The 21,438-nt window shown below is 49.4% G+C and overlaps 1 protein-coding gene across 1 annotated transcript in view; it reads left to right on the plus strand.

Annotated features, from left to right (window-relative positions):
- Positions 1 to 2,312: 2,312 nt before the first annotated feature.
- FA2H (fatty acid 2-hydroxylase) overlaps positions 2,313 to 21,438 on the plus strand; it is a 45,521-nt gene continuing 26,395 nt past the window's right edge. The window contains exon 1 of the mRNA XM_059152797.1: positions 2,313 to 2,969. Within this exon, the coding sequence (XP_059008780.1) occupies positions 2,322 to 2,969 (648 nt within the window). The 5' untranslated portion in view covers positions 2,313 to 2,321. The remainder of the gene's footprint in view (positions 2,970 to 21,438) is intronic.

A 21,438-nucleotide genomic window follows, 5' to 3' on the forward strand; every position in this document is an offset into this window, starting at 1 on the left:
GCTCAGGTCATGATCCCAGGGTCCTGGTATCGAGCCCCACATTGGGCTTTCTGCTCAGCAGGGAACCTGCTTCCCCCTCTTCCTCTGCCTGCCTCTCTGCCTACTTGTGATCTCTCTGTGTGTCAAATAAATAAACAAAATCTTAAAAAAAAAAAAAAGACTGCTCAAAATAGAAAAGGAAAAAATAAAAACTTCAAGTAAAAAAAATGGATAAATAAATTCATATAGTGGAATATGACCCTGGACTGAAAAACTGGTGAACTGCGGTGACCCTCAGCAACAAGGATAAATCTTGAAATGATATTGAGTCAAACATGCGAGGCCACATAAAGCAAAATACAGTACCAGGTGATTTTCATAAAACTCAAAACAAAGCTTACCTAAATAACATATTGTATAGGCATATACATAGATGTAATAAAAATAATTTAAAAGCCAAGGAAGGATAAGCACAAAAGTCAAGACAGTGATTATCTCTTAGGAGGAGGTAGAGAGATGGAGGTTTTGGAGTATAGAGGCAGGTGCGAGTTTTTGTAATGTCCCAGCCCTTGGGTTGGGAGGCAAATTCATTGAGTTGATTGTACTATTTTTGCTTTGAAACCTACAAAGGCTCTTTTGTTTGCATTCAAATATTTATAAAGATTAAAGAATTGAAAATAGCAAAATAATTGTTAGCATACCATACACAGTTGCTGTTTTCCACTTAAAGTGTCCTGAAGATTATTTTCTATCGGTGCATGCAGATCTACCTCGTTCTTCCTAGTGGCTACAAAGCATTTCACTGTCTGTGAATGCATGCTCATTTAGTTTTTAGTCAGGCCTCCTTCATCGTGGACATTTGGGTTGTTTCTAGTCTGTAAACAGTGTTGCAATTAATGTCATTACATATACATTCTTATTCAATATATCCATAAGGTCACATTTTTTAGAATTGGAATTACTATGGCAAGAAATGTGTTAAGATTCTGAATAGATGCCTTAAACTACTTGTTCAACTTCAGATAATAGTTTAAGGCAATGGTGATAAATGTAAACGGAGTTTTCCTCCAAGATATTGTCAGCAAGGAGTACTTGAGGACACCTGCGAGTGTGTGCCTGACTGCCTTGGCACATGCAAGGTATTTGGAACAGAGAAGGTGTGGAAATGAGGTGAGGGTGACATTGCATTCACCACTTGTGACCATTTGTGACCATTTGTGACCATTTGTGACCTAAGGTCTCCAGGCCTTTTGGACAGGAGTTCCTTCCAGACCCATAGACTCAGCCTAAGTCTTGCCTACTCCCTGTAGTTGTGCCAGGAGAGGCCTGGAAGGGGGAGAAGGAAAGGGCAACTATCCTGACCTTGGGCACATCTATTATCGGGGTGGCCCAGGCTTTCTCCCAGTGCTGGCTGGGCAGAGGTGCCCAGTCCCAGAACATAAACAAGAGTGACCCTGAAAATAACTTTTTCTAAGAGAGACAGAGCCCAGCTGGATTCTCTATTCTCCCCCTTGGGGTCCTCTGCCCAGGGCAAGATTAGAGTTTTGCAAGGGAGGCGGTCACTCAGGGTGCAAAATTTATGCCCATGCCAAAAAAACTTCATAATCAAGACAAAGAATATTTCAATGCAGTATTTAATTCAAAATTAAGGCAAAAAATAATCCATAATGAACACAATATCAAAAATTTAAATATCGAGGACAAGATCCAACCCTGCACTTTACCATCTTGCTTCTCTTGCCTCACTAGCCCCCGTTCCAATAAAGCTTTATTTACAAAAACATAATTTTAAAAAATTCTTTATTATAGGTGCACCTGGGCGGCTTAGTTGGGTGAGGCTTCAATGGGGTCAGGTCACGATCTCAGGGCGGTGAGATGGAGCCCCAGTGGGACCCGTACTGGGCATAGAGCCTGCTTCGGGTTTTCTCTCACTCCTTCTCCCTCTGTCCCTCCCCTGCTCACGTCCTCTCTCTCTGTCAAAACAAACAAACAAAACCCAAACAACTTTATTATATATTGTGATAACTATCATACTGTTACTGTGATAAAATATAATGTCTCTAAAATTTACCATTTTAACCATTCTTAAGTGTACAGTGGCCTTAAGTACATTCGCGGCTGTTGTGTAACGGTAGGAGTTTTTAAATATCACATTAAAATATTATAGATTGTGATTATGGAGTTTGGGGGGGCCGTGCCCAGAGTCTCACTCACCTTACTCTCGTCTTCGCCCTGCCTCCCCCACTCCTCGCCCCCTCCTGGAGCCTGAGAATCGAAAACTGCCAAGTTTCTCCCAAAGGGCAGCAGCAAGAGTTATTCCAAAAGCGCTCAGGCCACCAAGGATGTCCGTCCATGCAGCCACCCGTGACAGGAAGAGTTGCTCCGCCTGCCTCTGCTCGTCCCCTTCGCTCTCCTCTTGCGACGGGACACACCTGGCGGGCGCGCCCTCTACCTGCCTAGGGCCACCTGGCTGGCAGCCCGCAGCGGGTGGCCCGCCCAGTTCTGGTCGCTCGGGCTTCCCCTCGGCCAATGAGGAAGAGGGAGCCTCCGGGCTCGAGCAGCGTCCGGCCGAGCGGCCAATGGGAGGGCGGCATGCAAATGAGCAGGTGCGGTGGCGGACGGCCCGTCAAGACGGTCGGGGCTCCCGGGATGTTAGAGGAGAGCTGGGCTGCGGCCGAGCAGAAGTCCGGGCTTCCAGCTGCGAGCTCCGGTCTCCCGCCATGGCCCCCGCTCCGCCCCCCGCCGTGTCCTTCTCGCCCGCCGAGGTCCAGCGGCGCCTGGCGGCCGGCGCCTGCTGGGTCCGCTGCGGGGCCCGCCTCTACGACCTCACTGGCTTCGTGCGGCACCACCCGGGGGGCGAGCAGCTGCTGCGGGCGCGGGCTGGCGAGGATGTTAGCGCCGACCTGGACGGGCCGCTGCACCGACACTCGGCCAACGCGCGCCGCTGGCTCGAGCAGTACTACGTGGGCGATCTGAAAGGAGACCCTCAGGTACATCCGGCCCCGGGGTCTCACCCTCCCCCTTGCTCCCCTTCTTCCCTCCCCCACTCTCCACGCACTGGCAAGCCCGGTCCACCTGCCCTCTAGGAGGACCCAAGGTGACAGCCTCCGCCCTCAGCTTCGCTTTCCCCTTCTCTCCAGGTAACAGGTCACTACCCGCCCCCCTCACCAGGACTTGCCCTTCCTCTCCAGCCTTGCTCCTGACCTGACCCTCTTCCACCTGCTACTTCTACCACCACCTCCCACGTCACTCCCTCCTTCCTAGTTGTTCCTTGTGCAGCCTCTGCCCTCTGACAATTTGGATCACCTTTTACCAGCCCCTCACGCTCCCAAGCTTTCCTTCCTGTTCCCTCATCAGCCTCTCCCTCTTTGCATCTGCTCTTCATTTCTGTTGAATAATAGCTTCCAGCCCCAGCTGCCCTCCCCTCCCCATCTCACCCTCCTGCTGCCTCCAGTAGTCACAGATCAGTTATCCTTCTCAGCCAGTTTGGATTTCCTGGTGCACTAGGGCTTCCCTTGGGTAGGTGGAGAGGTTGGGGCAGTGTCTTGGGTGGACTCTGTCCTCCCATCCCTCAGACCTCTCTTTATTTCCTGTCTTGCATGCTGGCATGGGTGTCCAAAAAGGCGAAATGACAGGGGTAAGCTAGTGTTTGGGTGGGGGAGAGGGGGTGGGCATGGGGATTAGCACTGTGAACCGCTTGCTGCCCTGCAGGACACCTTGTGATGTTATTTAGGTCTCCAACTGATCCTCAGGTAAGTTTTTTTTAATCTCCATTTTAGGGTGTGGAAACTGATGCTCAGGGAGGCTCTATAATTTGTCTAAGGTTAAAGAACTAATTAGTGGGAAAGCCAAATGTACCCAACTCCAAAATCAATGCTATCTCCATCCCAAGGATCTTGGGATACAGGGGATTGCTCCATCCACAGGGCCCCAGGTAGGCTGATCTAGGGACAAACTCACTCCAGGTGTGGCTATAGGACTGGTGACCGTGGGACCATCATGCTTGGGCATTAAGCCAAGAGTTGTTGCTTGCTTCTACCTCTTGTTTTCAGAGTGGTCCCAGCAAGTGCTTTTAGATCTTTGGATAAATGGACGTGTCTCTCACTGCTCCTGGTGGCTCCACATGGCACTGTCTAGTCTAATGTGTAAATAAATCATTTATTCACTCACTCATTGGTCCTTGCATAATTTTCAGCACGGAGCTAGGCACTGAGGAGGTGCCAATGGACAGAACCAATACAGTCTTATCGGAGCTAACAGGCTAATCAGGGAACATACTAATGGTACAATAATTATTTCATCACTTGGTACCATCAGAATGTGGATTTGGAGGTGAGGAGTTCAAGAGCTTTCTTGAGAAAGTGACATTTGCACTGAGAGTTAGTTGATGGTTTGGGTGTTCGCCTGGTCAAGTGTGGTGGGATGAGCATTCTAGACAGAGGGAACAGCATGTGTAAAGAAGGCCCTGAAGGTTATGGACTTGGCACAGTCAAGGGACAAATAAAACCAGTGTGGCTAGAGGCTGGTGGGCAAGAAGAGAGAAGCGGGAGGAGGCCAGAGATCAGCAAGAGCTACGTCATGCCATGCCGGGCCTCCTAGGCTGCGGGATGGATTTGGGACCCGATTCTAAGAACGACAGGAAAGCGGGGAAGCGATGCAATCAAGCAGGGGTGTTGTGTGGTCAGATTTGCATCTTTGGAAGAACACCCTGGCTCCAGAGCCAAGAAGGAACAGAGGGAGCCCAAGGGAGTGTGAGGAGACCAGGCAGGAGACTACCACGTAGCCAAGGGGAGATGGGGTTGAATTTGGGAGATTTCATAGGTAAAATACCAGGGCTCAGCATTCGGCAGCAGCAGCCCATCTGAATCCTGGCAGCTGATGTTTGGCGTCAGGTCATGCTGAAGGGGCAGAGAGGTTTAGCTGTAGATCCAACTCAAGCTGAGTGCAGGAAACAAGAGGCTGGAATCAAACTGCAGAGTTACAGATTTGTGATGCCTCATGGGAGCCATCCTACACTGGAACTGGGTCCTATGAACAGGGGCCTTAGGGTGAGGCTTCTTTTCCCAGAAAGCAAGGATCACCCCAGGCCAGCAGCCCTCAATGGCTCTACTTCCCAGCTCTGCTAAGCACCCAACACTGGTTTGCTTTTGCTTCGTTCCGCTTTGCTTTGCCTTACCTGACCCTCAGGGAGGACTCAGAGAATATGGAGACCAAGTTTGCTTCCTACCCCTGCACTCACCTCTTAGCCAGAGTCCCAATGCGGCCATGCTGCAGGCATCCTTGTATCTGAGCCCCAATCTGAGGATGTGGGGAAAAAAACTAAAAATTGACAACATGCTTACAGACCCAAGGCTCAAACTTGACCAGCAGCCATACTTACCCAACACTCCAGCTGCCTGTCAGCTTCTATCTATGGATTTCCCTTCTGGAAACTAGTATAGTGTTGTCTTTAAACTGAGGGAGAAGGTAGTCAGAGGAGAAGTCTGGAATGGAGTATCCCGTACAGAGAGAAGCTCTCTTCTTATGGCCCGAATGGAGACATCTCTGTCCTTCTTTCTGGCTCAGCCTTTCAAGCAACCTTCATATTGCTTTCCTCTCTCCCTTCTCCCCTCCTGCCAGACCAGAGATGCTGACATGCGGGGAGCTTCGAGCCCAGCTCCCATCATGTCCGGACCAGGAGGGGAGATGGGAAAGGGGAATGGCATTAACCAGCTCCTTTTGTTTGGAGTTCATTTCTTTTTTCTTTTTTCTTTTTTTTTTTTTTAAGATTTTAATTTATTTATTTGAGAGAGAGAGAGCCTGAGCAGGGCCAAGAGGGGTTGAGGGGGAAGCAGGCTCCCCGCTGAGCCGGGAGCCCAATGGAGGGCTCATTCCCCGGACCCTGGGATCACGACCTGAGCAGAAGGCAGATGCTTCACTGACTGAGCCACCCAGGCACACCTGAAGTTCATTTCTGAGTGGTTCTCCTTCTAGAAGACCTTCTTCCCCAGTGTAGTCCTTGGAGGGGAGCATCCCGGAGCTCAGCTGTGAAATTTCCAGGAAGAAGGTCTGGTCCCTTTGGTTTCCCCTGTTCTCCATTTTGCCACACCTCCTCACACACCCCTAGGTACTCTAACACACATTCACACTCACATGAAGATATACATATGTACACACACACACACACACACACACAAAACAAGTCAAACTCGTTTGAGCCCACATACTGTCAGGATGAAACAAGGTCTGCTGTGACCATGGTCTTGCACTTGAGGAAGTTGAGCTGCCCACCTAGAGCGAGTGAGAGGGCTATGGCTAAGCAGAGAAATCAAGCCCTCTTCTCATCCTGACCCACAGCGGTTGGGGGGCGCAGTCAACCTCCTCACTGCAAACTCAGTTCTTCTCGCTGTAGCTCATGTCGTTAGTGGGGCGTGAGGTCCATTTATCGAGCTGCAACCAGCATTTATTTACTTATTTTAAGATTTTACATATCTAATTTATTTTATTTTATTTTATTAATGGTTTCATTTATTTATTTGGCATAGAGAGACACAGCAAGAGAGGGAACACAAGCAGGGGGAGTGGGAGAGGGAGGAGGCTTCCTGCTGAGCAGGGAGCCCGATGAGGGGCTCGATCCCAGGACCCAGGGATCACGACCTGAGCTGAAGGCAGACGCTTAATTACTGAGCCACCAGACGCCCTTTTATTTATCTATTTGAGGGAGAGAGAAAGAGAGCATGCGAGCAGGGGGAGGGGCAGAGGGAGAGAATCCCAAGCAGACTCCCCACCGAGCACAGAGCCCAACATGGGGAGCCACCTCACAACCCCGAGATCAAAACCGGGGCTCACACCAGGAGTTAGATGCACAACCGAGCCCAGCAGGTGCCCCTGAGCTCCAGTCAGCATTTAAAAGAAATAATTGGGAAAGGAAAGCGCTTTGGGTTCAAGTCTCCTCCCAAGGTCATAGATACTGTGTTTCCTAGATTTGGGGTGTCCATGAATCACTGTCAAGTTTTTTTCCCCCAAATTGGTATAACACTTGAACTATTATACTTAATATTTATCTTTAGGTAGACTCACTTTCTATTTTCCCACTTACTCATCCTAGGCAATACCAGTGACATCACAAGTTTTATGTGCACTTGAAAACAGAGAGCTACTCAGATAAGAAATACTTATCCCTTGTATCTCCTAAAATCATCCCAAGTCCCATCGGTGGAGTACATATCATACTCTGGAAAATATAGAAAGCGGAGCTTCTTTTTTTTTTTTAAGATTTATTTATTTATTTATTTATTTATTTATTTATTTATTTGACAGAGAGAGAGAGATAGAGAGGGAGAGATCACAAGTAGGCAGAGAGGCAGGCAGAGAGAGAGAGGAAGGGAAGCAGGCTCCCTGCTGAGCAGAGAGCCCGATGTGGGACTTGATCCCGGGACCCTGAGATCATGACCTGAGCCGAAGGCAGAGGGTTTAACCCATGGAGCCACCCAGGCGCCCCAAAAGCAGAGCTTCTTAATCCCTGTGTTCTGTGGATCATTTTCTGGGATTGGTGAATGGGACTGTGCATTTTTCTAGTGAGAGAGTGACAGCTTTTATCATAGTCCAACCAAAATCTTCCCCTCACTCCAAACCTGCCGTCAAGAGGCTAATAACTGTGAAAGGGTGGCTCGTACTCCCCCCACACACACACATACACGTGTGGACTTGGGAGGACCACATGCCTCTGGATAGAAGCCCTCTGTTCGAGAAGACCCTGGAGGAAAACAAACCTCAACTGCCCAGCCAGTGCTGTTGGCATAATTGATGTCCAGATGACTGGGCACTGGGTCCTTATCCCACAGGGTGCATCCTTCTCTGGCGGCGAAGTCAGCAGTATCTCCCATGGGTGTTTCTGCCAGCCTTTGGGGGTCTGGCCACGCAGAACCTCAGGGCTTGAGTAATCCAATAGCATAGGAGAGCTAAGTGCAGGAAGACTCAGAGTGCCCACCCCATCACTCAGAGTCCCCTGGCCAGGGTCATTGGGACCTTTGCCTCACCAAACCCGGTCGCCAGTTAACACCTTACCTCACCTGGTCTGGAAGCAACTCTTGATGCAGTCACCATTCCTTTTCCTTGATACACTTTCTTCAGTTGGCTTCTGGAGACCACATCCTTTAGTTCTACACCTGCTTGAGTTTTCTATGGCTGCTCTAACAGATCGCCAGGAGCTCAGTGACTTCAAGCAACGCAGAGGTATTCTGTTATGGTTCCAGAATTCAGAAGTCAGTAATAAGTCAGCAGAGCAGGCTTCCTTCTGAAGTTTCTAAGGAAGAATCCATTTTCTTGCCTTTTCCAGCTTTTATTTATTTGTTTATTTATTTTAAACAGTGGTTTTTATCTACTTATTTCTTAAGTAGGCTCCACACCCAGCGTGGAGCCCAGCACAGCGCTTGAACTCACAACGCTGAGCTCAAGAGTTGGATGTCTAACCAACCGAGCCACCCAAGGACCCCCTTTTCCATCTTTTAGAAACTGCTGGTATACTTGGCTTCCCCAGGCAGTAGTTGCATCTCTCCAACCTTTGCTCTCACTTCTCTTCTTCTCTGACTCTCCTGCCTTCACACTTCACTTCTAAGGTCCCTTGTGACCACACTAAGGCCACCAGGGTCATCCAGGATCATCTCCCCTTCCTAGGGTCCCAAACTTAATCACATCAGCAAAGTCCCTCTTGCCACGTAGGATAACAAATTCCCGGGTCCCAGCTGTGGGGACATAGACTGGGGGGCAGGTAGGTGCATCGCTGCACCTACCTCACCACCTGGAGCCCTGGTGATTCGTCCTCAGGCTTCTTCGCTAGTTGCTCGTGCTCTGCATCTCACAGAGAAGTTTGCAGAGGTTAAATGGAACCATATAACGTGTGCTCTGCTGGATAGCTGTTTCCATTCAGTACTATGTCTAGGAGATTATCCGTGTTTTCCTTACTTTTTTTAAATAAAGGTTTTATTTCTTTAGTTGAGAGAGAGCGGGAGTGGGAAGGAGAAGGAGCAAGAAGCAGGCTCCACGGTGAGCAGGGAGTGCAACGTGGGGCTCGATCCCAGGACCCCGAGATTATGACCTAAGCTGAAGGCAGATCCTTAACTGAGCCACCCAGGCGCCCCTTCCTTAATCTTGATGGCAACTGTCTGCACTGTCTTCTTTGTCCTCGAGAAGCCATAGGCTGTAGAAAGGAAAAAATGCAGAATAACTGGAAGACAGAGTGGCTGGCTTGGCACAGACCACGCTCTAATCCTCATGAGCATCCTTAGTCGGATTCCTTCTGAGATGTCTCCCCACTGCTGCCCCACTCTGACCAGTGCCCCCCTAAACTCATTCTTGCAACAGTCTCCCAGGCAGATCTCTCCCGCACTCCCGGGCCTGCGACCTTTCCTAAAGGGACTTTTGTCCTGTCACAGCAGTATTCCCAAGCTCTTAGGGCCTGCCCACGGCCACACCCTTTCGGTCCGGCTCCAGTGCCCTCTTCTTACACAGAGCTTCTCACCCTTTGCCCGCACCTGTGTTACAGAGTTCATAACGTTCTTCCTTATTTACTGTGTTTTTCCCTCTGTGTCCAATCTCGCCGACTAAACCATAAACTCTCTGAACACTGGAACTGTCTGACTCATCTGGGTTCCTCTAGGACACACTAGCTCGCCGGTGTATGCCAACAGGAACGAATCAATGTTTGAGTCGGTGAATGAGTGAGCTGCTTGGATAACCGAAACCTTACAAATAAAGGAAAAGGAAAGTGGTCATCTTAGCACACACAAGATACTTCAAGAGTTACAAAGTTTAAAAAAAAAAAAATCTTTTTCCAATTTCTCTTTGTTGGCTGAAAGGCCTGGGAGTTTGGTGGAAAGGATGGAGGGCTATCCAGGGACACACTCATTTCTGCCTTCGTCCCCGGTTATTCTCAGCCAGAGAGCTGGCCAATGTCTTCTAGACCAGCCACCGCCATGCACACATGCCCATGAGTCCCCTATAGGGGTGGGCATGAAGTCGGTCACGGAAAATGCCCGTCGAGAGCCCTCATTGCTCTCAGGGCTGTGGCCAGCCCCATGTGGCTTTCAGTGCCTGTATGACGTGCACAGGCAGGAGGCCCAGGATGCCTGGATTTCCAGTTCTATGTACTCTTTCCTGCATCTTTTCATGCAAATTTCTCTAAAGGATATATCCTTGGAACTGCGGTCCTCCGTCTTCTCTATCGCTGCTCATCTAGGTTGATATGATATTTAAACTTCATACTCAAGATTTTTTAAAAAGATTTTATTTATTTATTTGACAGACAGAGATCACAAGTAGGTGGAGAGGCCAATGTGGGGCTCGATCCCAGGACCCTGGGACCGTGACATGAGCTGAAGGCAGAGGCTTTAACCCACTGAGCCACCCAGGCGCCCAATACTCACGATTTTTTGTTGTGAGGCACAGTTCGCCAAACATTTTGTTTTCCTGCCTTGATAGTATATTGCAAAGTATTTAAGTAGTGGTACCAGATAAGCAAATTTGGGGGACTGTGATGCATATAAATATGTCGTCAAGTCCTGTCATGGGAAAACTAACAGCCAGAAATTCTGTTGATACAAGAATGCATGACTATGCAGGTCAACCTTGCGATCTACAAAAGACTTGGTTGATAAGTATCTACGTGAAGTAGTCTTAATTTCTCCTTTAAAGGGAAAAGAATTTAAAACTTAGTCTAGTTCTCTACATTCTTCTTTGCCCCTAGAACCTTCCCAACAGTGCTTAGCTCAGATTTCCCACTGGAAAGTGGATCTCTAGTAATAGTTTTAGTTTTATAAGTTCCAAATGTCCGTGGTCCATAATAACCCACTCAGTCGCTAAGCTCTAGTCTTTTTTTTTTTTTTTTTTTTAAGATTTATTTATCTGACAGAGCATACTTGTGCCCAAGCAGGCAGAGTGGCTGACATGGGACTCGATCCCAAGATGATGGGATCATGACCTGAGCGGAAGGCAGACATTTAACTGAGTCACCCAGGTGCCCCTAGTCCTTAGTCTTCTATAATAACAAAAGTCTATGAAACGGGCCTCATTTATCCACAGAGATGAAAGACAGACCTCAGAAATTTTTAAGTCAATTCAAGGCCCACACTGTGAGTCTGGCTGCCACGGAAGAATAAAGGACATCCACACTGGGGCGCCTGGAGACGGCTTCTGTGACCCTATATACCACTCCCCCCAAGCCAGGGACAAGGCTAGAGTAGCCTGCCTTAGTTGTTTTCTCTTATCCAGGGAAGACCCGTTGGCATGCCAAGTGTAATGGCTTTTGCACGTAGCAAACAGGGTGCTGTAAAAAATTCAGTTGTTCCTTGGACCTAAATAGGAAGGTCCTTGATTCCTAGGAAAAAAGGTCACTTGAAATGAATCTACTTTAAATGAAGACTAGATCTCATAGAAAAATTGGATAGGGGTTGGGAGAAGGAAACTGATTATCTTCAAAAATGGAAATGAAGGGGTGCCTGCCTGGGTCAGTTGGTAGAATGTGAGACTCTTGATCTCAGGGTCATGACTTTGAGCCCCAAGTTGTGCACAGAGATTACTTTAAAAAAAAATTAAAAATGAAACTGAAAAAAATTTTTTCATTTATTTTAACCTGACAACCAAATTAAGATTGCACTTGCGTGCAGGTTTTTAGATTGAACAAATAAATCAAGTCATGTGGGTTTTGTGCACATGAGCAGTTTTTCTGGCAAAAGTGCATGAAAGCACAATGTGGCAGTCCAAACTTCACACTGGCTTTTCACACATTAAGAGTCTTTTTGCAAGAGTATTTAAGATCTAGGGATCTTTCTTGATCCTTTGATAAACAGGTCATTCATTCTCTTTTGAAGAGCCTCATCCTTTGCTGGTCGCCTGTGTTTCAGTGTTAAACAGCCTAACTTTGCCAAATCCTTATTTTGTAGTGGAATTGCGAGTTAAACGGTTTTCTTTCCACTTCATTGACTTCATGAAATTTTTGGATTTTGGCATTGATTTTCAATTTCACTTTGTTTTGGGTTTGCATTTTGTTACATTGTATGTTGTCGGATGACAGCAACCCCAACCATCACTTTGCCGAGTAGACTATGGGGATCTGGGAGGAGGCAGGGGTCGATGTTTAAGCTTGAACTAAACTCATAAATGGTCAGTTGGCTTGAAGATAGTTGCACGTTAAGGTGATTTTTGGTGACCTTTGCAACTTGAATCTCCAGGGACTCAGAAAAAGAACACTTGGATAATAATGATCCTTCTAGAACTAATAGTTTGGTCAGTTCTCCCATCTCATAGATGAGAAACGTGTAGTTCTAAGAGATCCTAGAATGTGGCAGGTCTCAAGGTCCTTGGTATTTCCACTGCACATACATAGGGACAAACCTTAACCAAGGGGGCTCTTTTTCTTATTGATTTATAATCACTCTTTATATGTGAAGGATATTAGACCATTTTCTATCATATGTATTACTATTTGTCCTTTAGTTTTCATTTGTCTTTTGATTCCTTTAATGTTTTTTCTCCATTTAAACCTTTAAAATATCTATATTGTAAAACATACTGTTTTATCATTCCTAGAAAGACCACCTCTACTTGAAAATTTTATACATAAAATATACTGTAGGGGTGCCTTGGTTATTTAGTCAGTTAAGCATCTGTCTTCAGCTCAGGTCATGATCCCAGGGTCCTGGGTTCGAGCCCCACATTGCGTTGGCTCCCTGCTTAGCAGGAAGCCTTCTTGTCCCTCTCTCTATGCCTGCCACTCTCCTCCCCTCGCTTGTGCTGTCTCTCTCTCTCTCTCTCTCTTTCTGTCATATAAATAAAATCTTTAAAAAATATATTTTAGTATCAGGGAGCCTGGGTGGCTCAGTCGGTTAAGCCTCTGACTCTTGGTTTTGCTCAGGTCATGATCTTGGGGTCATGGACTGAGCTTCACATCGGGCTCTGTGCTCAGCAGGGAATCTGCTTGAGTTTCTCTCTTTCTCTCCCTCCCCCTCCCCCTCTGCTCCTCTCCTTGCTCACAGGTATTTGCACACATGTTTTCTCTCTCTCTAAAATACATAAAATCTTAAATATGTTTGTATCTTGCTAATAATGCTATGCTTAATGTTTTTGTTATAGTTTGTTTTTTCTTGGATTTATTATCTACCTGAAATTTTTTTTGGTATAAGGAACAAAATAGAGATTATTTTAGGTTTATATTTTCCAAATGACCAACTGGTTATCCCAGTAGATTTATGGAATAATCACTTTTCCCACTGGTTCAAAAAACACCTTTATCATAAATCAACCATTCAAATACATGGTTTGGTCCATTTGGGGCTTTATTCTGTACCATGGAAACCACTAATTTTTTATTAGGTTTCAGCCTTTAGTTTTTGTTTTTGTTTTGTTTTTCTCTCCATCTTCCTTCTGTTCCATTCCAGCCAGGATTCTGCCCTCACCTGCTCCACTAGAGAAAGCAAAGAGCCGGACAGGGACTGAGCATCATTTCTGGGCCTTGTTGCTGGCCTTGGGGAAACAGTCTGACTTTCACAGCTGGGGCTGTCTAGCATGCCCTGGACACCGAGGTCATGTGGCCAAAGCAGGGAGTAAGCAACTCAAGGAAGCCCACGCAGGCGACAGGCCCTAGTCACCAAGACTAGAAGGGATGGGGGCATCCAAAGTGGGTGTCCTAGTGGTCATGGAATGGTAATGATTTCAGCAGGGAATGCAGGAGTGGGGAGGGGTGTGGAGGCGGGCTTGTGGCTAGAATTCTGGACATGGGTGGTCCTGTGTGCCTTCCTGGTATTGTGTCCACCCACAGCCTGTGGTTAGAAGCTAGAAGAACAGTGAGATAGTCACGTTTACTAGCAGGGAACCTAGGGTCCTTCTTGCAAAGTGCTGTAAATCTCATACTTCTTGGCCCTCTGGCGAGGGAACTGGATTCTTATCGCCCCGCCTTCCTTCATCAAAATCAAAAGACGAGCTCCTTAAAAACAGATCCCTGGTCTTCTGGGGATGGTGGAAATGTTCTATATCTTGATTTGGACATTGGGTACAAGGAAGCAAGCATATGACTGTCAAAACTTATCAAGCTATACACTTAAGATTGATAACCTTTGGGTCATCTGGGTGGCTCAGTCAGTTAGGCATCTTCCTTTGCCTCAAATCATGATCCCAGGGTCCTGGGATCGAGTCCTGGTGTACAGCTCCCTGATCAGTCAGGGGTCAGCTTGTTCCTCTCTCTTTCTCCATACTCGGCCCATGCTCTCTCACGCAAATGAATAAATAAAATCTTTTTTTAAAAAAAAGAAAGATAGGTCATCTTTACTATATGGAAATTAGACCCAAATTTTTTAAAGGGAGGCAAATAAATTTCACATTTATTTAGTAATCATGCCTTTGGATATGCCTTATGATTACACGTGTTAGGTGTTAATATATGCAAACTCTTAAAGATTGTTTTTAAAAAGAACCGAAGGATATGAATAAATGGTAGGACTTAGGTAGAGGGGTTCTTTCAGCTTGACTGCAGTTTAAAATTTTTCAATAATAAATCACTGGGGAAAAACTAAGTAGTCACATTACAGGCATACCAGAGAAATGTATGTTCTTAAATCAGTGGAAAAATAAAGCAACAGCACTTGAACTGTTACATGCAACAAAGCACGTAATTTCTAGTAATATTGTGCTACTTTCCTAGAGCAGTCGTAACAAAGTGCCCCAAAGAAGGTGGCTTAAAATGAGAGAAATGTTTCATCTCAGTCCCAGAGACTGGAAGTCTGAAATTGGGGTATGAGCATAGTTGGTTCCCTCTTGAGGCTCTGACGGAGCATCTGTTTGCCTCTTTCCTGGTTTCTTGGCTTACAGGTACATCCCTTCAATCTCTGCCTCCATCCGCACAAATGCACTTTTCCCTGTATCTCTGCATCTCCAAATTTCCCCCTCTCCTTTGAGGACACCAGTCATACTGGATTTCGAGTCCACCTTAACCCAGTATGACCTTAAAGGAACAGGATTACATCTGCAAATACCCTGTTTCCAAATAAAATCACATTCACAGGTTCTGGGTGAACATGAATTTGGTCTGGGTGTTGGGGTAGGGGCTAGAGACACCATTCTGCCCAGTACCGATATCATTAAACCACTTTGCCACTCAGACAACCTAGATGACATGGCTCAGTTGGTTAAGTTGTCCAACTCTTTTTTTTTTTTTTTTTTTTTTTTTTTTTTAAAGATTTTATTTATTTGACAGAGAGAGATCACAAGTAGGCAGAGAGGCAGGCAGAGAGAGAGAGAGGAGGAAGCAGGCTCCCCGCTAAGCAGAGAGCCCGATGTGGGACTCGATCCCAGGACCCTGAGATCATGACCTGAGCTGAAGGCAGCGGCTTAACCCACTGAGCCACCCAGGCGCCCCAAGTTGTCCAACTCTTGATTTTGACTCTGGTCAAGATCTTGGGGTTGTGGGATCAAGCCCTGCATCAGGCTCTGTAATCAGCAGGAAGTCTGCTTGAGATTTTTCTCTCTCCCCTTCTGCCCCCTCCCAATAAATAAATAAATAAATCTTTAAAGGAAAAAGACTCTCTGGAGACAAGACCAGAAATCTGTGTTTTAAACAAGCACGCCAGGGCGCCTGGGTGGCTCAGTGGGTTAAAGCCTCTGCCTTCGGCTCAGGTCATGATCACAGGGTCCTGGGATCGAGCCCCACATCAGGCTCTCTTCTCAGCAGGGAGCCTACTTCCTCCTCTCTCTGCCTCCTCTCTCTGCCTACTTGTGATCTCCGTCTGTCAAATAAATAAATAAAATCTTTAAAATAAATAAATAAATAAAAAATAAACAAGCACGCCATGTGGCTCAGAAGCTCCGTCAAATTTGCTGCCCTCTGTTCTAGAAAGCTAAGGGCAGAGGGAAAATGGGATGGAAAACTGGAAGGGTGAAAGTTGCTCAGTGGGCAGATCTCTCAGGATTACTTAAGCATCGGCATCCCCAAGCTCTGAGCATATGGCTTGGCACAGAGCAGCTGTGCAGGCCACCCACCCTCTCCCCAACGCAGCCAGAAAGAGCAGGGGCCTTGGGTCTGCAGCCCAAGACCTGTGCCCTGGTCCAGCTGTGTGTCCCACTGATTATGTGACACTGTGTGAGTAATTTAAACTCTCCCGGCCTCAGCTCCATCATTCCCTGCATCCCTACAGGGTTTGGTCGCAGGAGATCTGTGAGACCAAACATGTATGTCGAACAGAATCAGGATGACTACAAGCCCCCCCAGCCCCAGCTTCTGCTAAGAAAAGGTAGATTCCTGTAGAGAGAAGATGTCTTCAGAACCTGAGAGGCTATGTGCTCAGACCCTCTTGGGCAAAGCCACGCACCCTGGGGGAGTTGGGGAGTGGTGACATCCTGGTCCCTCGCTGTTGTTGTCCCTTCCCCCCCAGCTAGGGTCTGGGGGTCTGTTCCGACCTGCTTCCCTCATTCCATCTTCACCTGGACAGGGGCAGGGTTGGACCAGGGAACTCCCCCCAGTCAGGGATGGACAGTCCCCACATATTAGGCTGGCAAAGGCCCCAAGGGGTCTCAGGGGTGTGCATAGTCACCTTTTTTTTTTTTTAAAGATTTCATTTATTTATTTGACAGACAGAAATCACAAGTAGGCAGAGAGGCAGGCAGAGAGAGAGGAGAGGAAGCAGGCTCCCTGCTGAGCAGAGAGCCCGATGCGGGACTCGATCCCAGGACCCTGAGATCATGACCTGAGCCGAAGGCAGCGGCTTAGCCCACTGAGCCACCCAGGCGCCCTGGGCCCCTTTTCTGATGGCCTGGATTGTCCACCTAGACTAGCCTCTGCTTCCGGGGATGAGGTTTCTGGTGACGTCCTCCAAGGGGGACTGTTTCGTGAGGAGAAGCCGCACCAGGTGAGCCCATGTCAGGGATCCAGGAAGCTCACACTGGCCTGTGGGTACCGGTACCCCCACATGCCCTGAGGCGGAGAAGCTGGGCACCGCTCCGGCACACACTTCCCACTCACTTTCTCTTCTTTCTTATTCCTGTCGCGAATGCAGGGGCAGCCACGGGCAGAGCCCCTCTCCTTGCAGCCGTCGTGGGTGGGTGAGAAGTGGGGGTGCTTTTGGAATGCCTCGTCACTTGCCATGTATTATTATTGTTTTCCTGGGGTTTGTACAGATAGGCTGTATGTTAAATGTTTTAAGGACAGGCCTGGCCTCTGATTTAAACCCAGTCTGGCAGAGGGCAGCTTATTAGAAATGAAAGCAAGCAGATCCCGCTGCCACATTTCTAGCTGTTGAAAGTGTCCCTGGAGTCCTCGGGGGTGGGCTTGTTAACCCAGAAGGAAGACTCTGGGTGCCGCTGTGGCCGGGGCCCTTTCCTCCTCCCTGAGGCCTGCCCCTTCCTACCTGCCCAGGACCCTGTGCTCCCCAGGCACGTGGGACGCCCGGAGCCTGCCCTCCTTCGGGCCTCCTGAGGCTGGGGGACAGCTGGACACACGGCCTGGGCATCAGCTCATTTCAGAGAAAGGGTTTCAGGCCAAACCCAGGCTGCGGGATAAAAGGCCATCTGTCCATCTCTGGGTGCCCAGCCCTGGCTTTCCTGAACAACATTCCTTTATGCCAGCCCGCCCCCCACGGCCCGCCCCCCGCGCCCCCGCCCTCCGCACACTGCTGCCTTTCACCGCCTCTGGGCCGGCTTGTTTGTTTGTTGTGCAGAGGGCAGGCTCTCTGTTGTTCTCTTTTCTCTCCCCAACCACAGACACCCTCCAAGCAAACCCTCCTTGGGGACCACAGAGTCTGGGGCCCTGGAGGAGGGCAGGGGGCTAAGGCCAAGTCCAAGTCAGGGCTTTGGGGGCCTCCTGGGGAGCGCTCCCAGAGGAGGCAGAGGAGGGCATGAAGAACCTTCAAGAGACAGCCCTGGAAGCAGTTTCCTGTCTCGCTGTCCCAGCCATCACACGAGACTTCTTGAAGCAGTGAAGCCCCCCGCTTCTCCCTCCTCTCAGGGAGAATCCCATAGGACACCACTGAGACACCAGCCCCACGTGCGGGCTGGCGATGGTGCTCACCGCGGACGTGGCCTGGCTTTCCCGGGGGCCGCGCACCCCAGCAGAGGGGAAGGACCAAGGAGGCCAAGGTTTCCGCTAAAGACGTGGGGTTGCCTGACGCCCTCCCTCCACCCCGGCCCCGCTCCCAGCTCCTCTGAAAACTGAGCGGGGAAAACCGAGGAGTGACTTTCCAGCCCTGAGGAAGGGGACTGAGCGGATCTGGTAGGAAGGCTGTGTGGATGACAAGACCCTGGTTCCTGCTGTGTCCTCGGCGGAGGAGGAGACGCAGGTTCGTTGTCCACATGTCCCTGGATGCCTCTGCCCGTGGTTTTCACTCCTGGTTGAATTCCTTCTCCTTTGGCAGCCCTGGCTTGATCCCAAAGGAAACTGGCTCAGGCCTGGTGTGAGCTGGCCAGGCTTGCAGAGTCCCACGGCCTGGCAGGGGGGCTTAGGCGACAGACATCTGTGGTCTTAGGGCTCTGGCGGCTGGAAGTCCTAGATCAAGGTGTCAGTAGGTTTGGTTCCTTCTTGGGCTAAGAGGGAGAATGGGTTCCAGGCCTCTCCCTAGCTTTCTTGGCTCATAGATGCTTCACCCTCATCTCTGCCTTCGTTTTCACTCGGTTTTCTCCCTGAGGGTGCGCCGTCTCCAAATTGCACCCTTTTCTAGGGACACAGTCACGTAAGCCTAAGGCCCACTCTGAGGACCTCATTTTATTTATTTATTTATTTATTTAGATTTTATTTATTTATTTGACAGACAGCACAAGTAGGCAGAGAGGCAGGCAGAGAGGTTGGGGTGGGGGTAGTAGGCTCCCTACCAGAGCAGGGAGCCCAATGCGGGACTCGATCCCAGGATCCTGGGATCACAACCTAAGCCGAAGGCAGCAGCTTAACGCACTGAGCCACCCAGGTGCGCTGAGGACCTCATTTTAACTAATCCCATCTACAATGGCCCTACCTCCAAAATAAAGTCACATTTTGAGACACTGGGGGGCCAGTGTTTCAACGTAGGAACTTGGGGTGGGGTGGGCAGGTCATAGTTCAACCCAGAACAGGCCTCTGTACCAGAAAATGAGCCCTGGAGGTAACCACCTTGGCGCACGGCCTGTGTCTCCACCATGATTCCTTGCCCATGATAGACATTTGCCTCCTTTCCAGTCACATAATGGGAAAGAACTGGTAGAAATCAGCATCTGGGGACGCCTGGGTGGCTCAGTTGGTTAAGCGACTGCCTTCGGTTCAGGTCATGATCCCAGCGTCCTGGGATCGAGTCCCACATTGGGCTCCTTGCTCAGCAGGGAGCCTGCTTCTCCCTCTGCCTCTGCCTGCCATTCTGTCTGCCTGCGCTTGCTCTCTCTCCCTCTCTCTCTCTGACAAATAAAATCTTTAAAAAAAAAAAAAAAGAAAGAAAGAAATCAGCATCTGCCACCCACTTCTGCTTCCTCTTGAAGCCAGTCAATCCTGTCTGCTAGGCTGGAGGGTGGAGGAGGCCGAGGGTCACCCCTCGTTGGACCTTGCTTAGAGCTCAGGCAGCCCACCCACCCAGGGCCTCGGTACAGCTGACCCTGTGGGCCTGCCCCATGTGGGTGCAGCCCAGGCTCCTCTCTAGACTCCCTGTTCTGGGCACGAGAACCCTGGCTCCTGCCTGCCCGAGCGTGTCCTTTCTGTGGCTGTGCCGTGAAGCCGAAGGTCTGCAGTTCCCCGGGACATTTCAAATCTGCAGACCAAGTGCCACGTTTGTGTTCAGTTTGGTTTGGCCCACGTCTTTTGTTTGTTTGTTTGTTTTAAATGCAAAGCAAATTTAAAAATCTGGAGATTTCCCCTAAAAAGCTGGTTTCCTGGCTTTTCTTAGAAACTAGAAGGTTTACAACCCCAAGTTCCTGTGTCACCTGACCTGGACCTAAGTCAGGGCTGCCCCCTCTGGTTCACCGCGGTCCTCTATGCTCAAAACCAAGGGACAGTGACCTTCCATTACTGCTCTCAGTGCATTTCCTTTTTTCTTTCTTTCACCTCTAGCAAAAGGGTGCCTCGTGGTTTTGTTTTGTTTCGTTTCATGGTACCTCATGTTTCCAAAATGAGAGCGAGCATCTATCCTTGTGGAGGTGAAGGATATGCCTCCATGTTTCTTGTGCAAACAAACTGAGTCTGTGTTATGAACCACACCCTGCCTGCTTCACTCACTGGTGTCACCTGTCCAACCTCTGAGGACAGGGCAGGAACTTGGGGCGCCCTCTCAGGGATAAGCAGTTTCTTGTTCTGAGGGTCATATAGCACGTTGAGAACAGAGCCTGGTCTCAAACCACGTCCCTTAGTCTTGAGGCAAACCTGCAGCATCTCGAACTAGAGGCTGGCCCCAGATACTTCCTCCGGCCCCCGGCTGACCCCAAGGGCTTCCTCCTTGAGGGACAGGTATGTGGAGGACACTGGCGGAACCTTGGGGAGCTGGCGGGAATAACTCCTGTGTCGTCTGTGAATCTGGTTCTGAGAGTGCTGAACTCAGTGTGAGAGAGGGCGGAGGATGGAGCCCGGGGGAAGGGGCAGGGGTGTCCAGGAGATGGGAGCTGTGGCTTGGGCAGACCCAAGAAGTACAATGCCTCCCCAGCAGCTGGGAACGAGCAGAAGCGAGGGCCGGCCCTGCTGTCCCCCTGGCTTTTCTCCCTGCAGCTCCGCACTGCGGTTGGAGGACCCAAGGAGATGGGAATGCCCTCTTTACTGCCCCCCCATATTCCCCAACACAGTCAGTGGTTCCCACCTCAGAGTGGGTGGTGCCTGCCCGCCCCGGCTCCGGGGCGGAGCACGTGGGCCATTCTCGAGCATGCTGACCTTCTCTCTCCAAGTACACATGGGCTTTGGGAAACTCTGGGCAGCTCTCTCTCTACCTGCCCCACCCCCACCTTGGTGGCCTCTCCAGGCCTGGGCTCCTAGAGCCTCCAAAGGCCACCATGTACTCATTATCGTATCATTCATTAAGCCCTAAATGCTGGTGCCTTGCCAGCTACCTGGGACCCGGCGGTGAACAGGACAGCAGGATCTCCAGCCCGTGGTACAGCTTGGGAGACAGTCACAGGGCAATGCATGAGGAGAGCAAGATGCTTTCTGCCCCAGCAGCACCCGGCTGCCCTGGTCAGGCTTCTCCCAGCCTTGGGTCCCATCACAAAAGTGCTTTCAGCCGTGCTCCAGCCTGCCGTGCCAGGGTGGAAAGGTCGGAGGCCCCGGGATGACCATTCTTGCTGTCCCACCACCACCTGTGTCCTTCAGGTGGACCCTGAAGTTGTCCCTTCCACAGGTGGGTTACACACCCCAGGTTAAGCCCCATTCATTCATACGCAGGCTGACCGTTCTGGAAGAAGCCTGAGAGCCTGAGTCCCGAGCGCTCCCTTCCCTTACCGTCGTACTGAAACACATGACACCAGAAGGCAGAGCCATTGCCAAAGGCTCATGAAGAACGCACG

The sequence above is a fragment of the Mustela lutreola genome, chromosome 16, assembly GCF_030435805.1.
Source record: "Mustela lutreola isolate mMusLut2 chromosome 16, mMusLut2.pri, whole genome shotgun sequence".
Taxonomy (NCBI): Eukaryota; Metazoa; Chordata; class Mammalia; order Carnivora; family Mustelidae; genus Mustela; species Mustela lutreola.